This window comes from Cuculus canorus, chromosome 2, assembly GCF_017976375.1.
Source record: "Cuculus canorus isolate bCucCan1 chromosome 2, bCucCan1.pri, whole genome shotgun sequence".
NCBI classification, from domain to species: domain Eukaryota; kingdom Metazoa; phylum Chordata; class Aves; order Cuculiformes; family Cuculidae; genus Cuculus; species Cuculus canorus.
Window position 1 is genome coordinate 31,260,205 of NC_071402.1, and position 15,527 is coordinate 31,275,731.

Sequence of the window (15,527 nt, forward strand, 5' to 3'; positions counted from 1 at the left end):
TATATATAGACACACACACACACAAGTGTGCATGTATATATATAAAATCAAGCAAGATAACAAAATCTCAGAAACAGCTCAATAAACCGAACTTTCCACGGATTAAAATTTTCTAGGCAACAAAATGGGCAACAAAATGGCAAAAGATTGTGGAGGTCTAACAAAAGAAATTTGTGTTTTACAATCTCAAGTACTAGGAGCCAGAAGGCAACCTGACAAAATCCTTTTTTAGAGCAAGTTCACTGAGCTGGGAGTGGGTGGGGCCTAGAGAAAAATTGTTTGAATCGTTTTATAGTTTACTGAAATACAAGAAAAATTGATCAGAAGCATGTGAAACTGGGCATGGATAAGTTTTCAGAAAATAATTGTTCTATAATAGATGCCTGAGTCCAGTAATTTCTAAACAAGCCAGACTTGAATAAAAGCAGACTTGTCCTTTCCATAGTATCCGTGCCAATTCCCTCATTATTCATTTTAAATCATGATGATCTGACAAGGCTGATTTGTACTTTACTTAGATTTAACAACAGTAGTAGCAAACTGATAAAGCTTAAGAGTAAAGTAGCTTATTAGAACTGGCAGCTTAGCCAGCAAACATCATAAAAAGGATTAAAATCAGAAATTGAATCCCTGCCCCTTGTTTTTCAGCTGGTAACAGCAGAAGATACAGGATACCAATGAATTAATCACATCAGTCACCAACTCTGCTAAAACTGACAGGAAGCAATAGTTGTACAGACTTGACATAAAATCTGCCAATACTGAATCTCATCCATGTACCTACTTAACATGTCATCTCTATTACAAGGTAACAGAGAGCTCTGTATCAAACTGAACATGCACCGTCTCTCATGACGTTCATAAATACATCTCAACAACTGTCATACTCTTCCCCACGCTACTTAAGGAAAGGTGCAAATTAAATAACAGCAAGCTCAAAAGAATAACTTTCCCTGGAGAGAAAGTAGGACACCCAAAGTACTTGCTTTTTATCCCTCAGAGATGAGGCTAAGGAGTAAACCACACACTACAGAGGACAAGCGTTGCTTCTTGCCGGCAAGCAAACAAGGAGGACGTGGCCAAGCTTTCAGAGAAACTTTCCATATCACAAAGCTGACTGGCAATGCTTTTGATTTCTTCCACTTCACCAGCCCCAAATACCTGCTGCACTTCTTTTAATACAACTGCATTTTGTACCATGTTTTATTCATAATTACAGTTGTGCCTGAAGGCACACGTTTTGGCACAGAACCACTAGAGACTGCTTCAAGGCAAAGCTGATATTACATTAATATTAAATGCTTTAATAAGACATTGCTTGGGCAATGAAAGGTGAAATGTTGAGGAACAGCCTTTATTTTAGCACCTGAAAAACACCAAGAAGCTTTTCTTTTAAGAGAAAAATTTGGTAGAATGCAAAAGATATGCAGTTTCAAAATATATGCTTACCGCTTGAACTAAACATGGCATGAGTTTGATGTTTGATTTGGTACGAGAAAAACAGCTCAAAGGTGGAGAGCAGCTGCATTTGAAAGAGCAACTCTGAACTGGCCTCCTGTACAGGAACCAAGTAAGGCAACCTGAGCTCAGGCTTGCTGAAGCAACAAGTGCAAGATGAAAGAAGCAGCCCCTGTTGCATGAGAAAAGGTACTGCATATTTTACCTTCTTTATGTCAACTGCATTAAGTACTGATGACACACAAGGTGTCAAACACTGGATTCTCAAATACTTACACAGAAGCAGCTTTAAAATAATTAATGTTGGAAATTTAAGTCAATTTCAAAACAAAATTTGACCTTCACATTTCAAAACATAATATGACCTTCACATCCCAACAACAGGTTGCAGACTTAATCCTGTAAGGTACTAACAAAGTCCTTATGGACTGTTAGAAGGGATGCGGTGTAAGCTCAGACTTGAAATATCCATGCGCCCTAGCACAAAAGTTCAAATTCCTACAGGGCTGACTCAGTTCTTCCGCCTTCCAAAGTACATAAATCTAATTCCACGCAGTTTTACTGTGAAAGGAACTCTTAAAAGCAGGGGTCCTCCTCCCTGCTGTGCCAAAACCGAGGGTTCCATCTCCTATGATATTTTCCATTGTTTCCTGCCATTCTTCATTACAGAACTGACTGGCAGGCTCTATGTCCAGCAATCAGGTGGTTACTTGTTGATATTAAACATGTTGCTTTTGAAAGCCTGATATCAAGTTGCAGAAATACAAACGACTTGCAGCAATTTACATTAGTGCAATATAGCTCCAAATATCATTACATTAAAAAAATCTCCTACATTTTAAGATACTTCACTTAAAACGTTTTACAAGAGTGGCATCATATCCACAATTAAAAGCTATTGTTTATTTGCTCACAAATTATTAAGTTTTCTAGCATGTTAGCAATCTTCAGGAGACACCAAATTTGTGGGCAATTTACAGTCAGGTTTTTGGCCCATGTCCATGGTGTATATACCTTCAGCATTTACTATAACTGTTGTACTTTCAGAAGGTGTGGGGAAAGCCAATCACCTTCATTAACATCAGCAAAAGCAAGGCAGTGTCACAGGAAAACCCACCTCGCCCAGTAGAAGAGCCTTATGTTAAGTAATTGCATGATTCTTTTTCCATTATTTAATTCTTAATGATGATTTCATTGAGTAAAATCAAGCGTGTTTTGCAATTATCAGCTCATGCTAAGCAGACCCAACTTCTCCCTAACCCCACTGGGGTTCTCCCTACAAAACTCCTTCCCAGAGTTTTTCTGTCTCTGGCAAGGAAGTCAACTTGTGGATCTAGAGAATCACTTCGGAGTCAGCCAACAGAGGCAGAGAAACGATAGTAACCGAGCTCAACTGAAGCATTCCAGCCTGTACACAGAAAGTATTTGGTGCAAGATAAACAGGCACAAGTGTTTCTTAGAGAGAAGTTGTTTGAGATTTTATCCTGAGATGATAAAGAAATGAGTCACCATCCATCACAATGAATGCACTCTGAAGTTAAATCATTTGATGTGGTAACTTAAAACCACATTTAGCTTTAGATTCTTTTCTAAACTTACATCAAAGAGGAGGAGGAGGAACTTCCAATAATTCTCATTAAACACCAGATTTACACAGGTACTCCAGTGCTTAGGCTCTTGAATAGCCTTTTCCTCAGTACTTCAAGAGAGCGTTAAGAGGCATCGCAGCAAAAAGAGACAAGGATGTAACTGCGGAGAGGCATACACGGGTGAAAAAACCTCCCTGAGAATACCCAGGAGGCCACCGCACAAATGGACAACAAAAGGGCTTTTTAAAAGCCCTGTCAAACGTTGCCATCAGGCAACTGCCACTTCGACAGCTACGTTACTAAAGCAGTGCAAATACTGACAAGTACAGCTAAGACTTGTGCGGCACTATAGCGAGATCATCCTTTTATTAACTTAGATGGTGTACAAGCAACAGTTACCACACCAGTTCAGACTGACTGGCGGTCTCTTTGGACTGCTATTCAGCTTTCAAAACTAAAATGCTTCAGAGGATTCCAAGGGCAATAGATATGACAGATAAACAGTTGTGTTCCCTACACATACAGAAGATGCCATGCCCCCTTCCACATCTTCCAGACATTAAAAAGCATCAATCATTACAGGAGGAATATAGGGCAGAATAATACCTTTCAATATAAATGGCTACTGAGTTCTTTGGGAACACTGTATATTCGTATCTTGCCATTTCCAGAAAGAGAGTAGACCCTCTAAAGTTGTAAATTACATGAGAGGAGCACAGGTAAAGATGACTGAGATTGCAACTCCTGTAGTTTCGCAAATAAAACCCAAACAAACACACACAATGGTGATTTTCCTAAGCTTATCTAGAGCAACGGTATACATTCCATGCAGTTTAAAAACTCTCAGTATATTAAGTCTCAGGGAGGTTTAAAAACAAGCATCTTCCTAAACTCCAGTTACTCAGAAGTTAAAGATAAACCTTTCCACTCCCTCAGCCTTTTCCAATTGCCTTGATTTCTGAGAAAGAAGACAAAACAGAGACACATTAGTATGGTATCCTACAACCTCAGTAGTGTGATTTTTCAAATGGATACAGAGAACTTGCAGAAAGATGGTATGACAATATTTGAAAAGCACATGCAGGTGCTTTTAACAGTTTATTCTTTAAGAATAACAGTTACTTTAAGTAATTTAAGGATTTTTCAGTTAAAGCAGTATTTCAAATTTCAATCTCATATTTCAATATGAGAAACACAAGGAAAGCATTCCCAAGTAGGATTTCTTTCATAGCATTTCTTCACTGATAATGTTTTCAGTCTTCACCCAGGAAACAGAACTTAAGGCTTCTTTAAACAAAATGTAACCTAGGGAGACAGTATCCTGGGAGAACGCAGCAAACACTGACTGATAAAAGCAACCTTTCCAAGCTCATAGGCATTTACGAGTTAAAAGGAACAGCATGCAGCTACAGTTTCCTATCAAGCTGACAGCTTTGGCATTCAGTATCACTAAAACTCTTTGAATGAACTGAACTAGCACTGTGCTTCTACTGTATGAATTTTGGAAATAAAGGCATAAAGGTGATATCGCTTATGTGCTCAAGCCCCTTTATTTTATTTAAAAAGAAGTTGGGCTGTTTCTCAGCACAAGTTTAGCCTCTCTTAAAAGGTAATCCTGTGTTTTTAAGTTAAAGGGCTAAAAAGAGGTTGACTGCTTATAAGTTTCATGTTAGACCTATTCTTTAAAGGCCGGCATTTCAAGAGTTAAGGGTTTTACAGCAGCATCATCTCAACTATGCTGCTAAGATAAGCATCTTTTCCTGTCTTTGATAAATGCAGCTAGACTTCAAGTCCAATAGAAAGCTGCTACAGACCATTTTCAGTCAATACTGGCTTTTTTCATGACCCTGTTACAAACTTGCAAGTCTTCTACAACTGCTTGCCTTCCCAATGTTAATTCTTATCTAATTAGACTGAATTTGCTGAATTCTAACAAACATTTATTCTTTTGCTGCTCCTTTCTGGCTACAAAGTTAATGCTCTCCTGTAGAATCTGAAGCTCTTTTCCTCGCATACTTCGACAAAACATAATAGTTTACATAAATATAACAAAAAAAGTATCATGTAGCTACATAGCATTTAATTCACAAGTCTAAAAATATATTCAGGCCTTTAAAGATTTCCCTGAGAAACACCATTTATGTGATTTTAAAAGTAATACAGGTTTGTCCAGCGGCCTACAAGTTGGTCTTCCAGATCCTCTCAAAACCAGCTACTCTCCCCCCACAAGACACTTTTCTTACACGCATTACTGTGTATCAGATAAAACTGTAAACTGTGCAGAGCTGCCTCATAAGGAAAGCTGATCAGAGAAAGGCTTTGGTCTTCAGAAGACTGCATCATCCGAATCAACACCTATAAGCTGCCTTATCTAGCCAGGACACCGAACCTAAAAATTTCTCTAGAAGGCAAACAAAATCTTGAAGTTTTCAAATCCTTGAAAGAACTGACAGGTCTGATCATTTCTTAACTGACGGAACCCATGTGTGCCTAACCTACCAAAAATAACACTTATTTAAGGAGGCAACAGAAGCTAAAGGATCAGCTCAAACACACATTCAGCATCTCTCAGTCAGGAAGCTTTTTGAGTAACCCAGGTGAAATCACTTTTTCCAAGCATCTCAGGTAGGTTGGGCTGGAGAGAGGGAACAAAACACAACAGCAAAGGTTTTGGGCACACACAGTACAATTGCATTTCTGCAAGGATCCAGCCCTTCTGGTATGCCTTAGACTGTGTCTGAAGCATCCCCATCTCTTCAATGCTGTGTTGAAGTTTGTCTAAAATCCAATCTTAGATATACCCATCATGTCTGGGATGCTGGTTTTTGGAAACCAGTTATCTTAGAGCAATCTGCCTTATCGTATGTGAAGTTTAAAATGCAACCTTAAAATAAATTCTATTTTCTCTAAATTCTATTTTACGCCAGAAGCAGAAATTAATTAATTTGCAGCAAATGACCATATGTTAACACTTATCCACCCAAAGAAATCTTTCCACATCTGCTTGTAGAGGGTGAGGAGGCAGGGCACAGATAAAAATAGATAGAATAGTTAAATTTTAAAATTTATTTGCAGTATGGTAACTCAAAAGACTGGTGCACACACTACCATAAGACTTGAAACTATGTTTACATACCAATATGTTAGTGAGAAATCACTCGTGTCTGTATTTTGAAGTGGCTAATCGAGATCAATTCAGGTAGGCAAAACATTATGCATAACTTATTTTAAACACTTCCTTCAAATTGAAATAATGTTAAATACAAAGTACATTTAAAGCCAATTTTATTTTCCAGTTTAAGTCACAGTATATTTAGTATATTTTTACTTTTTCTTTTTTTCTCCCATAGAAGTATTTTAAAAACCCACAGTGAATTGTATGTGGGATCTTCAACATCTCAAAGGGCTCAGCTCGGCAATGCCCCTGCCCCTGGATTCAAACCTGTACTTTATTACAAAAGACTTTTTATTACAGGTTCGTTAAAGGACACTATATAAAGCCCAGCTTGTTTCTTTTTGTCCATTATGTCAATATTTAACCTTTACCATACTGTTTAGTGAAACATGGTTATGTGCTTTGAAAACATATAAAAGGTAAACCTCAATTCTAAGGAGCAAACACTTATCAAATTAAAAAAGCAAGTAATAGGTTACACAGTGAAGAGGGATACTAACAGAAGGGTATATGGTACAATATCTACAGAAAACTATTCAGTGGTAATCCCTCTGCAGAGCCTGAGCCACAGCCACAGCCTGAAAACACCAAATAAACTCAAAACTGGGCTTCTTGCATAGCTTCTTCATCAGAAGGTCACCACCAAATTGTACTAGAGAAAAACAGCAAATTGTCTGAAAGATTCAAGTAGCAAACCAGAGCAGCTGCAACAACTCCAATCCAAAAGCCTTTTTCTTACTACGTTGCATTCAACGTTCTTCTCCTTTTTCACTTTCTTTTGGCACACGTTTTTTAGGCTGGTGGTGTAGATTATCTTGCTTTCATTTCTGTTATCAGTTTCCAAAGCCATTTAAGTGAAACTCGGTACAAAGGAACAGCCAATAAGGTACAGTTCTAGCAGACTGAAATTCTGCATCTCCATGGAGTCAGCCGACTATGGAAATATTTTAGAATGGGTGGGAGACTTGTGTTACCGAGTGGCAAGAGCAGAAAAAGTCAAGCAAAACAAAACTGAAAGCAACCAGCCACAGAGATTGGCCTCATTAAAGAAAATCCTATTAAAAGCCTTACCAACTTAAAGCTAGGCAAAGAAAGCATCTCCCACTAACAGCATTACTGCTGTGACCTACAACTAGAAGCCTACCACATGCCACTGCCCTGGTCCCAGACTTTTTTTTCACCTGGTAACATGCTCTTCAGAAGGAAGAGGGGCATGTAGTAATACCCAAAAACTGTGCATTTGCAGAAGTATGCATGTCTCAAAATATAACTGCATATACTGTAGGGGCCAGTAACTTCAACTCACACTTCTTAAGAGTGCAATGTTGTGTGGACAAACAAGTAGCAGTACTGGCTTTCAAAACTGGTTTCACTTCAGAAAGTGATTCATCTTAAAAGATCTGTTTGAAAACTCAACTGTGAACACTTTCTACGCAATTGAAAATGAAAAAATACCATTTTTCTTGCAAGATGCATCCGACATCACAAACAAAAAATGCTTGCTATTGCATTGTAGTAACATTGGCTTAAGACAACACACTTTGCATTGCCTGCGTTCTTTGCTTCATACCTACTTCAACAGGAATTTCTAATCAAAGAATTTAGTTATTGATTTAAATTTTCTGTCCTGCACCACAGCTCCCTGACAGAAAGGGCTCTGTATTTTTATTTCTAAAAGATAACAGCCACTGCTTGAAGATACCAGAACACAAGAAGACCCATAGAAAGGGGGGAATCCCAATATCACAACTCCGTTTGTCTGGTCTTAAAACGCAACTCTTTTCATAAAACTCCTTACATGGCATTGCCCCAAACAGGGAAGTCTCAGACATTTGGTTTGAGAAGTGTTTAATCAGAAGACAAAATGAAAGACCAAATACCTTTTTATTTTGAGGCCACACCTCAAATACCATGGTTCAGTTTTGGGTCCCTCACTATAAAAAAAGTCATTGAAGTCCTGGAGCGTGTCCAAAGAACAGCAATGAAGCTGATGAAGGGGCTGGAGAAAAAGTCTTACCAGGAGAGGCTGAGGGAACTAGAGTTGTTTAGCCTAGAGAAAAGGAGGCTGAGGGGAGACCTTATCACTGTCTACATCTTCCCAAAAGGAAGTTGTAGAGGTGGGTGTCTCTTCTCCCAAGTGATAGGATGAGAGGCAACGGCCTTAAGCTGCGTCAGGGGAAGACTAGATTGGACATTACGAAAAACTTCTTCACAGAAAGGAACACTGGACGACACTGCCCATGGAGGTGGTTGAGTCAACATCCCTGGAGATGTTTCAAAGGCAGGTAGATGAGGTGCCTGGGGACATGATTTAGTAGTGGACAGGTATGGTTGGAGCTGATTATCTCAAAGGTCTTTTCCAACCTAATGATTCAATGATTTCATAAGGAAGACAGTGTGAGGGCATTAGTCTTTATTCTGTTAATAATAGGGAAAAAAACTCAAAATCAAAAAAAACCCCAAACTAGACAGTGTTACTACTGCATAGCTCCAGCACTTCTTAAAGGGAAAATGATTTCTAGTGCAAAAAGAAATCTCCTCCTACTTTTTATAATATTAAGGAAACTTGAGCTGTCGTTTTTAATTCTGAGGAAGTTTACTTTTATTACTTTAGAGCGCCTCAATCACAGTAATATATGTTAAATAACTTCTGAATAAGCAGTTCAAAATCTGGACTGCAGAGAGCATCCAAACAAATTCTTCTGGTTCTCCAATGCAACAGTGGATCGACACTAAACTAAAGTTTACTAAAGAGCTAGAATCACATCTCTGTAGTCATCTCTACACCTCCAATCCTACCAGGGCAATCACACGCAACTTCTACAAGCAAGAAGCTGAAGTATTACCAAGGAAAATAGCGATTGTCACAATGCAACAGCACATTAAGGCCAGTGAAAAATAACTGAATACTTGTATCAGTAATTTCTATTGAAGCCTGCTTTTCCAAATATAACCAGAACAAAAGCACAACAATTCTGTAGTGTACCAAGTGTATATTTCAATTTACTGTATGCAGTCTAACAACAAATTTGGTCATAATTTACCAGATATACATAAATGATTTAAGTAGCAAAAGAAGATTCAGTTCCAAGAGAATAAGTTCATACCTTGAAGAAAGAAAAACAAAACAAAACAAAAAAAGAGGAAAATACATTAAGAATGTAGAGCCAGGTCCAGTTTCTAAGCATTAAGTGAGCAGTATTCTAATAAAGCAGATTTAGGTGAATTTCAGATATATATATATATATTTATATATATAGACAGATCTACCAATTGTAAACTATGTTTTTAAAGGGGATAAATGGTATGGAAAAAGTCTTTATGCTATACTTACATATTCACAAAGCAGAACATTACTTTAACGTTTAAAATACTTTTTCATTCATATCATCTTTGCCCAACTAATTTCTACTTTGGACCCCACCAGAATTACACATTACTCATTTCAGTCTAGAACAATGAGAATAGGATGTATTCTTCAGTGTAAAAAAAGGCAACCCACTCACCCCGCCCTCCCAAAAAAAACCCCTAATCGTCTGCCAGGTTTACAATGATGTGGAACTACCAATGAAACAAGTGGATGATATAAAAAAAGCATTTTAATTCCCATATAACTGTAGTTCAAATTTATCTCAGCTTCAATCAGCAAAAACAATGTCTTAACATTATGTTACTGTTCTACTGATGTAAAGGGTGACAGTAAAGCTTGTCTCTTTAAATACATACCAACTTAGATCAGATGGAGCACCGTTAAGATTCTGTCCTTCAAAGCATAGTTCAAAGTTATCCACACAACTACCATAATTTAGTTCTCTGATATAAAATAGGAAAAAATATACTCATTTTAAAATTAAACAAAAGCTGAAAAATATGGTGACTGTCCACTTTTTTTATACAGTACTGTTACACTGGCCTAGCTATGTGTCATGTAAATGCTCTGCATACTTACTTCTTGTGACATAATAGTACATCAGATTTATTGTTCCAATGACTGCCTGAATTGACTTGCCTTAGGCTAGATAGAGGAGTTTAGGATAGAGTGTGTGATGCCCTCTTCCCTTCAGAGACCTGAAATCATATGACAAGCTTAGGAAAAAAAATCCACATGGCTACAAAAATTCAAGCTTCAATGCCTCCTAGAAAGTTTGAAATGAAGAGTGTAAGGAGCACATCATCCTGAAAAGCAGACAATTCAAAGAACATTGCTTTGCTTTGGACTTTTTGTTTTACTATTAAAAAAAAAATCCAGCAAATTAAGTCACGTTAAATGTAATTGGTTTATATTAAACACTAGCAACCACCCATTAAGTACAAAAGAATAAAAAATAGTGTGTTCAGTTTAATGACAAACGATGGGCACAATAGCCTAGTAACCAATTCACATCACAAACTAGCCAAAGACCAGACAAGTAAGAAATTATCAACCAAAGAGTTGTTTAATATGACACTTTCTCCATTCCTTGTATTTTCATTCTGTGGGACTGAGGTATTGGGGAAGTAAAAAAAGTTTGAGAGGAGGGGGCCTAAGAGAAGGGACAAAACATTACTACATTGGATAGCTTTCAGCACGACTATCTCTTTTGACTAAGTGGCAGAAGTTACCCAGGCTCTGATCAGTCTATTGTTTTCACTATTGGCCATTTCTTCTGAAGGATCATTTTCGAACTGATGATTCAGTAACAACCCCCTTGAAAATTCATAACTGTGAAGAACAGACACTAAATTAATGCCATTATTAACTTCTCCAGTGCCTATTACCTACACCATCTGCCAGCATAGAGTCAAAAATTTTAAACCAAATTTCAGTATGGCGTTGGCATTATCTGTGATGCATATTTAAATGATTGGCTTTCACCTGTCAGGGTATGAGAGAGGTAAGGTTTGTATGGCAAAGACATGCTTGTGGAAAGAAGAGCCACTAGCCCAAATTAGCTTCACTGGTTCACTGACAAAGTACAAGTGGATTTCAGAACGCTCTACTTCCATACCAAGTTGCAATTTTCTTCATTCATGTTAACAGATACATGAATGTGTAACAAGTACAGTTACTACTATGTCTGAATAGGACCCAAGTAGCTATATCCTATAAATAATAAAAAATACATTTTTCATTTGATAACTGACTGTAGATGTGAGGACTCTGTATAATTCAACCAAATGGTTGTATGCTGTACAGTCCTGTGCAAATATCATAAAAAAATTAATAATCCTTTTTTGCTATAAGGCTTTGACCCTACATTTTTCACAGCAATGTAACTACCATCCAGCCTGTACCATATTTTGCAAGCCTTCAGTCCAAAAATTCAAATAGTCAATCCATATAGTGTTCAGATGCAGCACCCTGAAGTCATATGCTCTGTCAGTCATCCAAAGGCATACAAACTTCCCCAGATTCATCCCATCGAGACTGGTCATTCTGTTCTTCTACATCATCACCAAGCTCCTCATCACCTTCTCCCACTTCATTTTCCTCATATTCTTCATCCCTAGGGAAGTCTGTGTCCTGCACTTGGTCTGCTCCCTCTTGCCCTCCAGGTTGAGATTTATCTGCACAGTCTACACAAACTCCGTAACGTCGTGATCCATGTCTTATTCCAACGCTGGCTGCTAGCATGAAGATCTTCTTACACACCATACATTTGTATTTTTTATCCTTTTTATGCACCTATGGAAGAGAATATTAACAGCTGAAAACATAGTACTAGAAAACTATTAATAATTACCAATACAAAACTCCATTTTTCTAATTCTTCCAAAAAATACCCCAACACTGTTCAGAGAGAGACCAGTACTACCAGAGATCAATTTTGACTAAATAAGCTGTTGCCTCTGACTGAACTACCTGCTTGCTGTTTAGCAGGGTCGAGTAGCTGCCTGTTCCGTAGGCAGGCAAGCGTTCATTTTATGTCTACTCACCGCACAGAACAATACTTAAAAGCAATAAGAACAACCTAAGCACTTGTTGCACACAGGATGATACCGCATTTAGAAAACTGCCTTCACAATTTTAAGCCCTAGAAACATTAAGAATAAGCAAGAGTTATTATATTCTGTGTGAATGCAAAGAGCAATATCCTTCTTCCACACCACCTCCCTCCCAAGACAACCAAACCTAACAACATCTTTGAAGGTCCCTTCAGTGAATTTCTTGTCCTGTATGTAGGAGTGAGCTTGTGTGTAAAATTAAAGGCTGCTGCTCGACTAAACAACTTGACTAAACAAAATCTTAATTTTTAATTTGGGAGTATGTTACTTGTACAAGTAACTGAACTCAGAAACCACTTACAATAGTTACCATCTTGGAAAAATAAGTGGAAGATTCTTTCTTCTATCTGGTGTCCCCAGAGCAGAGTACAACTATATGCTTAAAGATCCAGCATCAGGAAAAAATTTTTCACGGAAAGGGGTCATTGGGGCCTGGAACACGCTGCCCAGGGAGGTGGTTGAATCACCCTTCCCTGGAAGTGTTTAACAGACGGGTGGATGTGGTGCTGAGGGGCATGGTTTAGGGATTGTTAAGAATGGTTGGACTCAATGATCCAGTGGGTCCGTTCCAACCTGGTGATTCTATGATTCTATCTCGTTTGAAGTCACATTGAAAAAGTTGCTATTTCAGATAAAAGAGCATACCACTCAGCTTGGGGGAAAAAAACAAGGTCAAGACACAAACAGTTACTTTAGTCCTGCTGTATAATCTGTACAGCTGATACTACATGTTTTTTCCTTAGCCTCTGGACTTATTTCACACAAAGTAGAATGTTGAAGGTGTTTGTTCAATGAATGGGGCAGGGGATGGGGGAGGGAAGGTGCTCTGAATCCATCAGGGAGAGCACACTTCAGTTAAAGCACAGTGTTCTGTAGCCATTTTCACCCTGTCTGAATTTCTCTTTTCCTGGAGTGGAAAAAACGTCTTCGGCTACAAGACCTAGTCAGATACCGCAAGACAGGTAGACCAACTACCACCCACTGTTGCTCTCTGGTGAGCTACAAAAGGAAGAAGCACAAGTACCTGCTGGTATGTGCTACACAGTATCATCGCTGATAAGGTGCTAACGACCTAACCTCACTACCTAGCCCCAGAGCTGCCCTGTACCATCCCGGCACCCATCACGCCAGTCACCCACAGACAAGTCCTTCAGACTCTAACATCATAGGCGTTCCTGTGCCTTCAGGCATCTAAGCCATCGCCAGGAGGTATGGGTGGAAAGATGTGCATCTAAGATGAGAGAAGTCCAGTGGAACTTAAGAAAGATGTTGGTTCTAAAACTTATGTAGAAGCTGTTAAGAGATGCCTTCCCTGCCTGCAGAGCAGTTCAAGGAATACTTAAAACTATTACAGTAGTCTTATAAATACCTTCTAGAATTATACTCTGATATGAATGAGGTTATTATTCACTTTTAATATTATTACTAGCTTTTAATATTATTACTGGCTAACAGAAAGTACGTTTCATGATAGCACAAGCTAGAAAGGGAAGTTAAGAAGACTTACACCAAAAGCTTTTCTGTTTCTGCATTAAAATTTGGAAGCTCACAAGCACTTCTTCTACTCGCTAACAAAGCTAACTGCAAGGACACTATGGAGACTTATGGAACACCTTCATGAGGGAGCAAGATGGTCCACCAAATCTCAAAGGACTGAGGAAAGAAAGCTACCAAAATGGAGAAGTTAAATTTACCCCACTCCATGTACTAACAGATTTTGAGTATCTGCAAAACATGTTGCAAAATGAGGTTAAGTTTTTTTTAAAATCACAGCTTGGAGAAACGTTGTTAACTTCTCACCATTAATATGACCTTGTTTTTATTACACCCCTAAAACACACCTTGGGTAAATATTATAATGAAGTCTCCTAATTTCCTTACATATACAAAGTACCTGCAAAATACTCAAGACAGATAATGCTCCCTCTGGATCCTCAGATAAACGGTACTCAAGTCAAATCCCGAGTTACACAACAGACACAGGACAGACTAAGCTCAGCTGCTGATTATGGTATTGGTAGAATGCAAGTTAGAAGGAGGGTTTACTTCCCACATCTCAGATATTGTTTATTCTTTCATAAACCTTAAAGCAGAAACTATACTATAGCTTTGCCTAGTTGAGAGATAAGCATTTCAGAATTACCCCAAAACTGTGCAAGTGCTGATTAACTGAAAATGAGTCCTCACTGAAAATAGTGGTGCAGAATTATAGAACAAGACGTGCTATTCCAATGCAACGTTAAGCCAAAATGCCCTTTCACTACCTACAGAACAACTTATTACACTGCATCTCTATCACATCACTTTCAAAATCATCTTTAAATGATTTCTATCAGAATTCCAGCTACTGTCTTTAATACTGCATTTTCTATTAAGAACATGAGAGGTTACAGCTATCAGAGATGTTTATATTAATCCATTTTAGATTACGATAAAGCAATTTACATTGTGGCGAATCAGAACAATATTCTTCCAAATACCAAAACATCTGCAAAAAACAAAATCCCACATGTACATATGCACACACACGCACACTTGTGGTTACCTACCAAGGAATGTCTCTTTACATGCTCTCTTCGAGTAAACAGCTTCCCACAGATGTCACAACTGAAAGATCTCACGCCTGTATGAATGAGCAAGTGTCTCTTTAGTGTTCTTCTGTATTTGGCTACATAATTACAGTGTGGACACTTCAACTTGTTCATGATTAAAGCAGAGGAATCGCCTACAAGAAAATAAGGATCAAGAGAAAAGACCATGAAACACAAAAATCCTCTTTCAATGTGTTCTGCCTGGTGCCCAAAAATAAACTGGTGCCAAAACAACAAAGCATCCACATGACTTTTCATGAGCCAAAGCAGGGAAATGCCTGCCTGCAGAAGCCACAAATACTGGTAGGTTCTGCAGGTATGATCCTGCTGCTAGAAAAATACCTGCTTGCAACCAAGGAATTTTTACTAGACAAGTACAAATCAATTCTGTGAAACTAAGTCTTATTTAATGAATCAGAGCAAGTTAGCTACAAGTTGGAAGTATTCTATTTTCTAGAGGCCACCTATACCAGAAAACACTATTCTGGATTAAAAAAAACTCTAACTCTGCAGCACTTAGACAGTTACAATCTTCTCTCTCAATATTCTATTTAGAACTATGTGCAGGAACTGCCTGCCAAGATCTAACTCTACAAATAAATAAAGAAAGCGTAACTAAGCAAGAATGACTATTGACAAAAGGAGTAGGACAGTAAGAGGCCGCATAATTCTGCAATAGCTAAAAAGGGAAGTTATTGGTTCAGCTCTTAGCTATTCTCTACCTCAAAG

General features: G+C 38.2%; 1 protein-coding gene across 1 annotated transcript in view; it reads right to left on the minus strand.

The window, feature by feature from the left end:
• Window positions 1-1,825: 1,825 nt before the first annotated feature.
• The window catches only part of ZBTB10 (zinc finger and BTB domain containing 10), a 34,484-nt gene continuing 20,782 nt past the window's right edge, over window positions 1,826-15,527 (minus strand). The window contains exons 4-5 of the mRNA XM_009570962.2: window positions 14,757-14,932; window positions 1,826-11,887 (exon numbers count right to left, since the gene is read on the minus strand). Of these exons, the coding sequence (XP_009569257.2) occupies window positions 11,582-11,887; window positions 14,757-14,932 (482 nt within the window). The 3' untranslated portion in view covers window positions 1,826-11,581. The remainder of the gene's footprint in view (window positions 11,888-14,756; window positions 14,933-15,527) is intronic.